A 15,076-nucleotide genomic window follows, 5' to 3' on the forward strand; every position below is an offset into this window, starting at 1 on the left:
CCTAATTTTTGGTTGCAGCCGTCATTGTTGTTTGGCGGGTCTGGGCTGGGGATTCAAACCCACCACCTTAGGTGTACATGGCTGGCACCTTAGCCGGGTGAGCTATAGGCGCCGAGCCTTCCTTTATTTTTTGAGACAGAATCTCAGCCTGTTACCTGAGCTTGCCTGGACTAGAGTGCAGTGGTGTCACCAAAGCTCACAACAACCTCAAACTCCTGGGCTCAAGCAATTCTCCTGCCTCAGCCTCCCGTAGCTGGGACTAGCACCCACACTACTCCTGGCTAATTTTTCTGTATTTTTGTAGAGATGGGGATCTTGCACTTGCTCAAGCTGGTCTCCAACTCCCGGCCTCAAGTGATCCTCCTGTCCTGGCCTCCCAAAGTGCTAGGATTACAGGCATGAAACACCAAACAAAGCCTAAAGAAAGCACAGTCATGTATTTTTTAAATAGGATGATGATAGTAATATTAAATCATTTTGGTATTTAAGTTACACAAAATGTAGTTACAATAGTGATACAACTTTTTCATTTTCAAATATAGTATTTATGCTCCAAAGTGACATCGTTTATAACTTTTTTTTTTTTATTTTTTTGAGACAGAGCCTCAAGCCGTTACCCTGGGTTGAGTGCTATGGCATCACAGCTCACAGCAACCTCCAACTTCTGGGCTCAATCGATTCTTCCGTCTGCCTCCCAAGTAGCTGGGATTACAGGTGCCTGCCACAACGCCCGGCTATTTTTTGTTGCAGCCATCCGTGTTTGGCCGGCCCAGGTTGGATTCGAACTGTCCAGCTCAGATGTATGTGGCTGGTGTCTTAGCCCCTTAAGCCACAGGCGCTGAGCCTTGTAACTTTTTAAACTTATTAACAAAAATTTTTAAACCAATCCAAAAATGTGCAAGGGGACACATTGTTTTTAAAAATTATTTTAGGAGATAAGCAAGCAAAAAAGTTTGATGCCCTCTGATCTAGGAAACAGAGCGCTCTGCCCCAGCAGAACTGCTCTTTCTCCTGTTATGTGCCCTGACAAATTGTCACATGGTAATTCAACTGTATGGAAAAACTCTACCTCATCACTGATGAGCACATGGATTCCTGTTGGCCCCTGCTTGTAAATCTGGCTGATCTGGCAAGGGGAAATGCTGAAAAGCTGAGCAATTTTTTCCGTCAATTCAACAGCTGTCAGTTCTTCTAGATAGATGGCATGGTACACTGCAAAAGGCACAGAGCAATGGTGGTCAGTACAAACTCTGTCTTTCCTTTTCCTTTTTTTAGAGACAGAGTCTCACTTTGTCGCCCTTGGTAGAATGCCATGGCGTCACAGATCATAGCAACCTCTAGCTCTTGGGCTTAGGCAATTCTCTTGCCTCAGCCTTTTGAGTAGCTGGGACTACAGGTGCCCGCCACAATGCCCAGCTATTTTTTTGTTGCAGTTTGGCTGTGGCCGGGTTCGAACCCTCTACCCTCAGTATATGGGGCCGGTGCACTACTCACTAAACCACAGGCATTGCCATTCTTTCTTTCTTTTTTTTTTTTTTTTTTTGAGACTCAAGCTGTCACCCTGGGGAGAGTGCCATGGCATCATAGCTCACAGCAACCTCCAACTCAGGCTCAAGCAATTCTGTTGCCTCAATTTTTCTATTTTTAATAGCGATAGAAGGTCTTGCTTTTGCTGAGGCTGGTCTTGAACTTGTGAGCTCAAGCAATCTATCCATCTCGGCCTTTCAGAGTGCTAGGATTATAGGTGTGAGCCACCACAATCAGTCTTTTTTTTGAGACAGAATCTCACTTTGTCACCTTCAGTAGAATGCTATGGAGTCCTAGTTCACAGCAACCTCTAACTCCTGGGCTCAATTCTCTTGCCTCAGCCTCCCAAGTAGCTGGGACTATAGGCGCCTGTCACAATGCCTGGCTACTTTCAGAGATGGAGTCTTGCTCTTCTTGCTTAGGCTGGCCTCGAACCTGTGAACTTAGGCAATCCACCCACCTCGACCTCCCAGAGTGCTAGGATTACAGACAGGTATGAGCCACTGCATCCAGCCTAAAGTCTGTCTTTTCTTATAAATAATCTAGGAATGCCCACTTTCCTGAAGGACTCAGAAATTAGAATGCCTATGTTCAAATCCTGGCTAGTGCAAGTTATTTAATATCCCGAGGCCTCACTTTCTTCACACAAATGTTGGCGATGACAATAAAATCTGCAAACTAGAGATATTAGTTGTAAAAATTAAATCATGTCAAACCTGTGGAGAATAGCACCTAGCATATATTAGGAGCTCAATCAATATTAGTGATTATCATTACTTCTAGCAAATTCTGAACCTGCTGTTTGAGAAATTTGTATCACCTATGCCCATAAGTTATCCCTCCTGCCCTCCTTCCTTTCTTTTTTTTTTTTTTTGAGACAGAGTCTCATTATGTCACCCTCAGTAGGGTACCGTGGTGTCACAGCTCACAGCAACCTCAATCTCTTGGGCTTAAGCAATTCTCTTGCCTCAGCCTCCCAAGTAGCTGAGACTACAGGCACCCACCACAACACCTGACTATTTTTTATTGCAGTTGTTGTTGTTTAGCTGGCCGGGGTGGGTTCGAACTCTCCAGCCTTGGTGCATATGGCTGGTGCCGTAACCACTGTGCTACAGGCGCCAAGTCTTACACCTTTCTTTATATCCATCCTAGTCTGTCCAGAATAACCTACCAAAGAAGGTACCATTTGAGTCCCCATCCTCATGCTTCTGTTGTTGCTGCTGTTGCTGTTGCTGCTGCTCACTCAACTGCAACGATTCCTGACAAACATAAATGGTTAACCTTGGACGCACCATCCTGAGGGGGGAAAAAAGGCTGTTAGTCTTATATTTTCTATAGTAAGCACATTTTAAGGGAGAACATGTGTTTCTATATTAATAATAGAGCAGGGGTTGAAAACTAGCAGCTTATGGGCCAAATGCAATTCATTTGTTATGTTTTATTAGTTCCCCAGTGGTGGTTTTTGTTTGTTTTGTTTTTAACCTTGAACAGGTTCTCACAGGAGGTATCACATAACCTCTGAACTTCTAGCTTTTCTTGAAAATTCAGATCAGGCAATGGGAGGCTCTCATCCTCACATGAAAACAATCAGCTGTTCTCCTTATATGGGGCATGCATTCTTCACTATACCCAGACTCAACTGTCACTCACATTACCTAACTGAGTTTGTGACCTTTGGTGAAAAAGGCCAGAAAAACTCACAATGCACGAACCATTGTTTTGTGGGTCATGTTCAAGATATACTTTTTACTTAAAAATGCCAAATAGTAAACTGGAGAATCTTCTTTCCCTCATCACCTTCTCCTAAGTAGCCTAAACCCTGTTCCTGTTTTTACTTCTTAGACCAAGGTATTAAATTACTTCTTGGTCTGATCATCTCATTCCTTCCTATTTCTAACCATTCTTTAGATGATACACTCAATTTTTTTTTCTTTTTTTTTTTGAGACGGAGCCTCAAGCTATCCCCCTGGGTAAAGTGCCATGGCATCACGTGTCATAGCAACCTCCAACTCCTGGGCTCAAGCGAGTCTCCTGCCTCTGCCTCCCAAGTAGCTGGGACCACAGGCACCCGCCACAACGCCTGGCCATTTTTTGGTTACAGCCATCATTGTTGTTTGGCGGGCCCGGGCTGGGGCTTCAAACCCGCCACCTTAGGTGTATGTGGCTGGCGCCTTAGCCGCTTGAGCCACAGGCGCCGAGCCAGATGATACACTCAAAAAGGAAAGAGCCATTCACTTGTTCCCAAGTCACCTCTTTCCTTAAAATTTTCCAAGATTATAGCCAACCTGATTCAGCATCCCTTGTGATGTACACAAACACAAATACTTCACAATCTTTTTTATTATTTAGTCACTGATTTGGTTTTGTCACTAGTGACCTGCATGTATTTATTCCTCATCAATATTACTGCTATCTATTTGAAATTACAAATTCCCAAATGGGCCTACTTATTACTTTATATTATAACATATGCAAGAAGATACGTAATTCCTACCCAAACTGAAGAATGACCTTCCCTGGTTAGAACCAGCCCAGCCCTCTGTCTCCCTCTGCCTAGAATAATCTTCTCTCACATGACTCTACTCTCGTAACTCAGCTTAAATATCTTCAGAGAGGTCTTTCCTGACCATGTTCTTGGCACCCTATAGCTCACAACCTTTCTAGCTTTTTTGCTTATCTGTCTTCCTTTCCTTCAAAACACTTAGGACTATCCAAAATACTCACTGTTTCTATCTTTGCCTCTCTCCCTATTAGCTTCCTAACAATGGCAGCTTTAACTGTTTTGCTCACCAATATAGCCCCAGAGCATACAATAGCACCTGGCTTATGATAAGGACAATGAATTCATATTGGATAAAAAAATATTACCTGGAAATAAAAAATGAGATATCATGAGGAATTCCTTGGATCAAGTGCAAGAAAGGGTATTTTTCATCTTTATTTATTTGGTACATTAAAAAAAAATACTTTGTTAAGAATGTATTTAGTTGTGCACAGTACTATGAAGAATCTCTGAATACAAATCCATTTGGAATTCAACCTCATTGGTATTTTAATGTTAATTACATACCGGCCTTTTAATGCATTAAAAAGTCTGATTCCATCTGCAGGGCCACAGATTTGGATCACATCATCTCTAGTTAATTTCAATAAATCTGCTCCTGAAATAAATATAAGAAAATGGGTGATAAAGATTTTCTTTGTTAATGACTATTAAAATGGGCTCTATTACAAGGACACCTCATTACCAGTATGTTACGGTCCATAATTTTTTGCATGGTATCTGAATCCCTTCAGGACCTGGCCTCTGCCTTTTCTCCCATCTCAATTCCCCCTCAATTAACTTCTCCACTTAACCCTACCCTTTCATCATACTGATGATGCCTAAAGAGCAAGCTGATCTTCCTGTCTTAAATATCCTTTCACTTCTAAGCCAGGTATAGTGGTCCCTGCCTATAGTCCCACTACTGGAGAGGCTAAGGCAAGACAGTCGCCTTGAGGCCAGGTATCTGAGGCAAGCCTGGGCAACACAGCGAGATTCTGTCTCAATTTTTTTTTTCCCTTGAGACAGGGTCTCTCTGTTGCCCTGGCTAGAGTAGAGTGACTTTATCACAGCTCACTGCAAACTCAAACTCCTAGGATCAAAGTGATCTTCCTTTCTCTGCCTCCCAAGTAGCTGGAACTACAGGTGTAGACCACTACGCCCAGCTAAATTTTTTCTAGTTTTTGTAGAGACAGCAGTCTCTCTCTCAAGTCTTGCTCAGGCTGGTCTTGAACTCGACCTCAAGTAATATTCCTTCCTCAGCCTCCCAAAGTGCAAGGATTATATAGGCATGAGACACAGTCCAGCACTCTGTCTCAATTAAAAAAAACAAAACAAAACAACCTTCCAGTATCTGACCAACAGCTAAGTCCTCATCCCTCAAGTTTTATTTCATGTGTCATACATATTCCCTAGTAACAGACCACCCGCTGAACATCTCACTGCCATAGCACTGACGCTTCTCAGGGTTTTATTTTGAATTGATTAGCTGTTGTTTCTTTTTCTTTTTTTTTTTTTTTGAGACAGAGTTTTATTATGTCGCCCTTGGTAGAGTGCTGTGGCATCACAGCTCACAGCAACCTCAAACTCTTGTGCTCAAATTATTCTTTTCTCACAGCCTATTGAGTAGCTGGGACTACAGAAGCCTGCCATAACGCCTGACTATTTTTAGAGACAAGGTCTCATTCTGGCTCAGGGTGGTCTCCCAACTTGTGAGCTCAGGCAATCCACCCGCCTGGGCCTCCCAGAGTGCTGGGATTATAGGTGTGAGCCACTGCGCCCAGCCTCAGTTGTCTCTTTGTTTGGGACACTAAATGGTGAATATCAAGCTCTTTGATTAGTAAGTATGCCTCATCTATTCATGTGTTCTTACCATATCTGGTATACAGAAGGTGCTACATAAATGTGCATTGTGTTAAGTAAAATACAATACAGTTGACGTTAAGGGGAAAATTTCAGACTACCTGAATATGTCCCTTGATAAAACAGTACAGAATATACATTTTAAGAAATGTTATACAGAATAAGTCTCTTAAAATTAAAGTGATTCCAAGCTTGCATGGTTAGTGAGAACCAATTAAAGTGAGCTTAAACTAAGATGTGATTCTTTTTAAGTATTTCACAGCATAGTTACAGCTGGTGAGAAAGTCTAAAATAAAGGTTTCTATGAAATGCATTACATCAGAAAAATGCAGTAAGATCTCTGTCTCTCTCACACACACGCACATGCATCTCACATGGATACCAGGAGGCTCTAGGATGCAAAGGAATATCCCATGCTGGGGAAAACAAAAACAAAAGCAAATTTAACCTGAGAAGTTTGTGAAAAGCCTTGTGAATGTAGAAAAACGGTTTCGGTGCAACCACTGCTGAGCTTCCTGAGGTGTGGTTGTTGGCAAGAGGTTCTGAAAGGGAGAAAGTACTTTTTTTTTTTTTGGTAATTACTCAGATTCATCTGTTACCCCATTAGGTAACACACACCACACATCCACACCCCCATACTCAGACAGGCTTAGTCTGTCTGGAAGTTGTTTACACCACATCGACCTTTTCTTTCTGTAACCACGAAAGATGCTCATGAAACTCTATCTTATCTATTCTGCTAGACCAGTGGTTCTCAACCTTCCTTATGCTGCAACCCTTTAATACAGTTCCTATGGGTCGCAACCACAGCTTGAGAACCGCTGTGCTAGACTGTCACCTCCTAACATGTAAGGGTCCTGTATTACTTGTTTCATATTTCTAGTCCCTAGCACGGTATTTAGTTCATGTCAAAATTCAATAAATATTTGTTTAATGAATGAATAATGCTCCCTAAAAATTGGGCATTTCAATTGACTTGCATAGTCATCAAAGCATTACAAAACATTGCAAATAATTGACATTCAACTTTAGACTTACATCTGTGACTGGAGGGGGTGGCTCTGGCTGGTGGTTTGGTGAACCATTTCTAAAGAAACATTTAAAATGAAAGGATGAATCCACGACACATATCAGGGTTCATTATCTCATTCTTCACCTTCATAATAAGTCTTAAGATAGATGTTTAAAGAGATCTGTGGTCTGGGTGCAGTGGCTTATGCCTGTAATACCAGCATGGTGGGACGTCAAGATGGGAGGATCACTTGAGGCTGGGGAGTTCCACACCAGCCTAAGGAACATAGTAAGACCCTATCACTACAAAAAATACAAAAAGTAGCAAGGCATCGTGGCACCCCTGTAGTCCCAGCTACTCAGGAGGCTAAGGATTGCTTAAGTCCAGGAATTGGAGGTTGCAGTGAACTATGACACCACTGCACTCTAGCCCAGGCAACAGAGCAAGACTCTGTGTCTAAATAAATAAACAAGTAAATATCTATTCTCTCTCATAAAGCATTTCTATTCTTTGACTCAATACTTCAATTATCTGTTAATTTAACCTAAAGACTTTATGGAGAAGGAGGAGAAACTGTCATTTGCAACATTTTTTATAATTGAGGAAAACAAAGAAAATAAAATTTCAGTAAATTGGGACACATGAGATAGTTACGGCATAAAGAGTATTTAGCAAGACATTTATTTACATGAAAATATCAGGACATAAAAACATGTCAATACAGTACTACTGTATTTAATACACAAATATGTACCCACACATACACAGGAAAAATATCAAGAGAAAATTTATACCATCCAATATGATCATACACCTATTCGAACTCAATTATTTTTAAAGTCGCTTCAAAAATTAGTGCTATTTAATTTGTGATGCAAGGGCTATCTTCAAACCCTTGGTTTTTCTTTATCTAAGGAGTATCCCTCTTCCCTAATGCCTCTATTTATCTATCTATCTATTTAGAAACATGGTCTCACATTGTCACCCAGGATGAAGTGCAGTGGTGTGATCACAGTTGTCTGTATCCTCGAACTTCTGGCCAAAAGTGATCTTCCTGCCTCAGCCCCAAGTAGTTGGGACTACAGATACAGATCACCATACCTGGCTAATTTTTTAATTTTTTGTGTAGATATAGGATCTTGCTATATTGCCTAGGCTGGTCTTGAATGCCTGATCTCAAGTGATCTTTATGCCTCAGCTTCCTAAAATGTTGGCATTATAGGTGTGAGGCACTGTACTCAGTCTAACGCTTACTTTTTTTAATGGGAGAAAAAGTTGAGTCTAATATGAACTATATGACAAAGAGAAAAATTTTAAAACACAACCCTTAAGCCCTATACAATATTAAAAATCACCTATAATTAGAATGCATCATCATCCATATAAAAATATTTTTCTTTTTTAACCTTAGCTACAAAATTCAAATTCGATATCAAACTCAGTAATTAACCTATCTTGGTCCTATTGTAGTCCTGCTACAGTTAATATCTATTTTTATTCTTTTTTCTTTTTTTTTGAGACAGAGTCTCACTACGTCACCCTAGGTAGAGTGCAGTAGCGTCACAGCTCGCAGCAACCTCAAACTCTTGGGCTTAAGCAATTCTTTTTCCTCAGCCTCCCAACTAGCTGGGACTTCAGGCATCTGTCACAATACCCGGTTATCCTATTTTTATTCTTAATAAAATAAAATACTATATTCTTGTTATGTTTTGAATATTTAAGCTACCTTAATTAAATCCTTCAAGAAGCAGGTTGAACACAGAGACAAAATAAATCCAAAAACAAGAACTGCAACCAAACAATATGCTCACACATTTGGTAGCCTATTTAAGTTTTAATATGATTATGTGGAACACATGTTAAATGCTAAGACTACTTTTTAAAACTAGAGTGGGCGTCTGTACCAACTTTCAATTATCTCTGATTGTTTTTAAAAAAGGCAAGATTAAATGCGTCTTGTAGATAATTCTAAAACTTCATTTTCGCCATTACTTTTAATCTTCTTTCCCCAGTTATCAAAGACTTATAATTAGGTATTAGGGACATTCTTTTTTTTTTTTTTTGGTGGCTCTAAGAAGTACACTATTTTATTTGAGACAGAGTCTCACTCTGTTGTCCCAGGCTACAGAGCCATGGCACAGCCTTGCTCACAGCAACCTCAAACTTCTTCAAGTGCTCCTCCTTCCTCAGCCTCCCGAGTAGCTGGGAGTATAGGCACCTACCACAACACGCAGCTAATTTTCCTATTTTTCAGTAAAGACAGGGTCTCACTCTTGCTCAGGCTGCTTTTGAACTTTGAACTCAAGGGATTCTCTCACATCGGCCTTCCAGAATGCTAGATTACAGGTGTGAGCCACTGTGCCTGGCCTCGGGGCATAAAACAGATTTTAATGTTTGTGCAACTGTGTTTCCAATTTCCAAGGACCACTCTAGTGCAAATATGATCAGGAAGAGAAATAACCACAAGATGAGCAGCACTAGGAAAAAAAACCAAGTCCAGATGATCAGTCCCTGAATCACTAAAAATTGATCATAAATGCTATTTTCTTTTTTTTTGAGACAGAGTCTTACTTTGTCACCCTCAGTAGAGTGCCATGGCGTCACAGCTCATAGCAATCTCAAACTCTTGGGTTCAAGGAATTCTCTTGTCTCAGCCTCCCAAGTACCTGGGACTACAGGCACCCACCACAATGCTTGGCTATTTTTAGATATGAGGTCTCGCTCTGGCTCAGGGTGGTCTCGAACTCGTTAGCTCAGGCAATCCACCCAATTTGGCCTCCCAAAGTACTAGGATTACAGGTGTGAGAGCCACTGCGCAGAACCACACATGCTATTCTCTAATGGGGGAACAAGAAGAAGAGGAGATAGAGGTAGAGAAGGAAGAGAGAGGAAGAAGAAAGGGCCATATAAAACTCTTCCAGTCTCTTTTGAAGATAATCCAAACCTCAGTTCAAATGTAAATCCATCAAAGACGGATCAAACAGAAGTACTTATTGATTTTAAAATACCTTGTTTATGAAAAGGTAATGAAAAAAAATAAAATAAAAAACATATGCCAATTTTATTTCCCAGACTTACCCTTCCCCAAGAGAAAAACTGCTATGGGAACTGTTGAAGCCAGGTGATGGAGAATTATTGACGTATGTGATCTCAGGCCATGGAGAACACTAAAATCAAAGGATAAATTAATGGAAAAGCACACCTGACCTACGTGTTCCACTAACATACTGTTACCTGAATAGCACAACTTAATTAGTAAATCTTCATTCTTCAGAGGACCCAGTCAGCAATAGAGAATATGCTCGGAGAAGTGAATTTTGACCAGATTTAAAGAGATGGATTTTTCTTGTAAGAGTAAAAATTAGAAGAAAGAATTATCACCAAAAGAAATCCTTTTACCTCTGTGAGTATGGTGGTCTCATAGGAAGGTTGATACTTCTCCTTTTCATGAGGTGTACGTTTCTCCATTTTTTCCCTATCAGTTTTTTGCTTTCTGTCTGCACCTTTGGGCTGAAATGAGAAATATTTTGTTTTAAAATGAGGTACTGAGAGGAGGCCCCCCTGCTGGAGCAGTGGGGCCTGTCCGCCAGTAGTGCGACTCCCCCACCTCCCAGCCGGGTGCACTTAGTGCACAGCCCCTAAAGCACCGTGGGGGTGGGGGCATGCAGCCTGAAGCTTGGGAGGATGGGGGCTAACCAGTTAGTGGTGCTCAACGTGTACAGGGTTGGGCTGCTGTGGATCATTCCTTTTCTTCCTTAAGTCTTTTTACATCGCAGCTGACCACCTCCCTACATTGAGCATCTCCTTAAATTGAAATAATGTTTATAGACGGGACGTGTACCACATGTAATCAATCGATGGAAGACCACCTCTAATTGTACCTTGATCACTTGTATGGTGTGAGACACAATATTAATTTACCCTCTATATCTAGACAAGGTCCCTCCACTCTACACCAAGGAGTAGAAGCTGTAGGCTTTTCCTCTTAGTTGTAATTTTTTCTTTAGTTTAAGTTCTTTTTTCATGTCTTATTATTATTACGGTATTCTAAATTAGGGCTAATGTACTATTGTTTATCATGCGTTGTGAAAGATTTTTCAATGTGAAGATCTGGCACGTCCTATAATCACTGAAAAAATTTTATAGTTAACTGAGACATGACGGCCCAAAGAAAAGAACTCAAAGAGCTAACATTGAAAGAAAAGGTTGATTTTCTACATTTTCTGGAAAGCAGCAGCCAGAGACAAACAGCAGAATATTTTGGTGTTAGCAAGACCACAATTAGCAATGTCCAGAAACATAAATAGGAGTACTTGGGGCTCTGTGCCCATAGCTCAGTGAGTAGAGCACCCAGTCACATATACTGAGGCTGGTGGGTTCAAGCAGCCTGGGCCAGCTAAACAATGACAACTGCAACCAAACAATAGCCAGACGTTGTGGTGGGCTCCTGTAGTCCCAGCTACTTGAGAGGCTGAGGCAAGAGAATTGCGTAAGCCCAAGAGTTTGAGGTTCCTGTGAGCTGTGACGCTACGGTACTCTACTGAGTGTGACATGATGAGACTCTGTCTCAAAAAGAAAAACAAAACAGGGCAGCGCCTGTGGCTCAGTGGGTAGGGCACCGGCCCCATATACCGAGGGTGGCAGGTTCAAACTCGACCCCAGCCAAACTGCAACAAAAAAATAGCCAGGCATTGTGGCGGGCACCTGTAGTCCCAGCTACTCAAGAGACTGAAGCAAGAGAATCACCTAAGCCCAGGAGTTGGAGGTTGCTGTGAGCTGTGTGATGCCATGGCACTCTACCAAGGGCAATAAAGTGAGACTCTGTCTCCAAAAAAAAAAAAAATAAAAAAACTATGAGTACTTGGAGAAAGAAGATAAAGACAGTGGATACACACAGCAGAAAAGGAGGAAAACTTCCCTCATTAAGGCAATCAAGCCACCCTAAGGTGGTTCAAACAAATGAGGGCAGTTAATGCCCAGATCTCTGGCTGATGACCCAAGGAAGTTGCAATAATCTTTGTACAGGAATTCAGGGTGGCAAATTTCTAAGCATCAAATGGTTGGCTTGAGAAATTTAAACTATGAAACAAAATATCCCAGAAAGTCTTATGTGGTAAATCCAATGAAGTTCCAGCAGAAGTTGTGAAAGAGACTCCAAAGGAAAAGGATGTCAGTCATCTGATATAGCAACTGAAGTCATTTGCTACAGAAAAATGCCCAGGTACACTGAGTGGTGTGGCCAGCGTTAAGTGTGCTTTCTGCACGTAGGTATGTAGTAAGAATAAGAGATAGGCCAAGATTGAAACCATGAGAAAACAGCAAATGTACTGAATTTTTTGTATGATACTATAAGCAAGATTTTACTGTTTTGATTATGTATGATATTCTCTAATAAATGTTGTATACAAGAATGTAAAGTCCATGTACGTGTTAGTACAGTAGGCCTCGTCCTTTATGTTGACCACCTCCGTATGTTGACCAATTTGCTACAGTCCCTTGGGTGGTCAACTTACAGAGGTTGTATGGGGGTCACCTATATTAACTTCCTTATTATGGAGGAATAGTATAATCCTCAAAAGGCTATTTAATCATGCATGGTGCTCCTGAATTATTGTTTGCTATCTTCTCAGTGATTATGTTTCTCTTTGTACTTGGGGTACTCTCATCACCAATAAAACATGTCTTAAGAGTTAAAAAAATAGACGGAGACTTCACATCTTTTATGTTTACCTGGATGGAACTGGAACATATTCTTCTTAGTAAAGTATCTCAAGAATGGAAAAAAAGTATCCAATGTACTGGATACTACTATGAAATCAATATATAACCACCTACACAATCATACAAATGGCAAAACATAACTATAGTCCATAAAGTAGAAGGGAAGAGGAGAGAGAAGGGTGGGGAGAGGGGACATGGGAGAAAGGAGGGTATTCAGGGAGACCTCACCTAATGTGCATAATGCAATGGTACACTTCAAAACTATTAAGAAGTGAGTATAATTGTGATGGATGTGTTACATGGTTCAATGTAAACATTTCACATTGTATATCGAAGCAGTACCCTGAACCCCATAAATATATCAATGTACAAAAGTTATGATTTAATAAAAAATAATAAAACAAAACAAAACATGTGATCCTAGCATGTGGGGGGGAGGCTTCAATAAAAGGCCAAGAGAGAGGTTTCTCTGGGCTCTTGGAGAACAGACAGGAAGCCCACCTCTTGTAGGCATGTACCTTCAAAAAACAACAACAAAAAAAAGTTAAAAAAAAAAAACAGTAAAAAAATAAAAAATCAGGTACTCATCCTTTGACCCAAGATTATTGCTTCTAAAAACTCAAATATCCACATATGAAACAAAGATGTATATGCCATGATATAAAGGCAAGATGCATCACATTATCTAAATTTGAAAATATAAAATTTAAATGTTTGATGAATTTTGAAATGAATAAAACAGATCCAGTTTATAGCTATTGACATGGAAAGATCTCTAAAGTATACTTACCTAAAAAAATGAAGTTTCAAAGTAATTAATACAGTATAATGCCACTTGTGTTAAAGGAAAAGAAAATACGTGTCTACCTGAAAACACATGGTACGAAAGCATAGACACGGCCTAGACATGGACCAAAGAATGTCAGTGGTTCCCTCTGGGGAGGGGTTCGGGGGGTCAGGGTTAGATTGGCAAGGGGGCCTTTAATGCCATTCTGAATACTTCTGTATTACTGAAACTCTTGCAATGAGAACATATTTACCCATATGATAAAAATGAAGACCAAAATAAGGAAACATTAATTTTGAATGTTACCAACATAGTCAACTTCCCGTAACTTTTGTGAGCTTTACAAGAGCTTTTAAACTTTAACAAGCTTTAAAAGCTATCAAAAAGAATCCATGTTTTTGCCTTTAGCCCTATTTTCCAACTAATTATCATCCCATGCCCATCCCCACATAAATTTCTTTCTTTCTTTTTTTTTTTTTTGAGACAGAGTCTCACCATGTTGCCCTCGGTAGAATGCCATAGCATCATAGCTCACAGCAACCTCAAACTTTTGGGCTGAAGCAAGTCTCTTGCCTCAGCCTCCCAAGTAGCTGGGACTACAGGTGCTCACCATGACACCCAGCTATTTTTTTGTTATAGTTGTCATTGTTGTTTGGCAGGCCAGAGCCAGGTTCTGACCTGCCAAACAACATTCAGGTTCATTTGCTAGCCCCAGTATATGGGGCCGGCACCCTAGCCACTGAGTTACTGGTGCCAAGCCGCCCATATAAATTTTTTTTTTTTTTTTTGAGAGACAGAGTCTCACTTTGTCACCCTAGGTAGTGTGCCATGGCATCAGAGTCCACAGCAACCTCCAGCACTTTGGCTTAGGCAATTCTCTTGCCTCAGCCTCCCGAGTAGTTGGGACTACAAGTGCCCTCCACAACGCTTGGCTATTTTTTGTTGCAGTTTGGCTGGGGTCAGATTCAAACCCGCCACCCTCGGTATATGGGGCCACCACCTTACCCACTGAGCCACAGATAGCGCCCTCATATAAATTTCTTTATCAGGCATCTCAGTAATTATTTCAAGGACTATATCTTAGACTGAGTTTTCACAGTTTTTAAAAAAGACATGTTGATAGCCAGGCCTTGTGATGGGCACCTGTAGTCCCAGCTACTCGGGAGTCTGAGGCAAGAGAATCTCTAAGTCCAGGAGCTGGAGGGTGCTGTGAGGTGTGACACCACAGCACTCTACCAAGGGCGATAAAATGAGACTCTGTTTCTACAAAAAAAAAAAGACATGTTGATTTCCTGACTCGGTAACTAATGTCAATATAGAAAGATAAAGTAAAAGAATCCTAGGGCCAGGTGCAGTGGTTCATGCCTGTAATCCCAGCACGTGGGAGGCCAAGGTGGGTAGACTGCCTGAGCTCACAGGTTCGAGACCAGCATGAGCAGAGCAAGACCCTCCGTCTCTAAAAATAGTCAGGCATTGCGGGGGGCACCTGTAATTCCAGCTACTTGGGATGCTGAGGCAACAGGATGGCTTGAACCCAAGAGTTTGAGGTTGCTATAAGCTAAGACACCATGGTACTCTACTGAGGGTGACCAAGTGAGACTTTGTCTCAAAAAAAAAAAAAAAA

At 41.0% G+C, this 15,076-nt stretch overlaps 1 protein-coding gene across 3 annotated transcripts in view; it reads right to left on the reverse strand.

Moving 5' to 3' along the window:
• The window catches only part of TFCP2 (transcription factor CP2), a 62,016-nt gene that overhangs the window by 4,781 nt on the left and 42,159 nt on the right, over positions 1-15,076 (reverse strand). For all 3 annotated transcript variants that reach the window (XM_012805637.2, XM_023513584.1, XM_023513585.1), the window contains 7 exons: positions 10,344-10,454; positions 10,023-10,111; positions 6,971-7,019; positions 6,381-6,474; positions 4,598-4,688; positions 2,699-2,823; positions 1,070-1,212 (listed from right to left, as the gene is read on the reverse strand). In XM_012805637.2, coding sequence (XP_012661091.1) covers positions 1,070-1,212; positions 2,699-2,823; positions 4,598-4,688; positions 6,381-6,474; positions 6,971-7,019; positions 10,023-10,111; positions 10,344-10,454 — 702 coding nt within the window. The remainder of the gene's footprint in view (positions 1-1,069; positions 1,213-2,698; positions 2,824-4,597; positions 4,689-6,380; positions 6,475-6,970; positions 7,020-10,022; positions 10,112-10,343; positions 10,455-15,076) is intronic.

Source organism: Otolemur garnettii, unplaced genomic scaffold, assembly GCF_000181295.1.
Source record: "Otolemur garnettii isolate 467f Iridium unplaced genomic scaffold, OtoGar3 scaffold00043, whole genome shotgun sequence".
Lineage (NCBI taxonomy): Eukaryota > Metazoa > Chordata > Mammalia > Primates > Galagidae > Otolemur > Otolemur garnettii.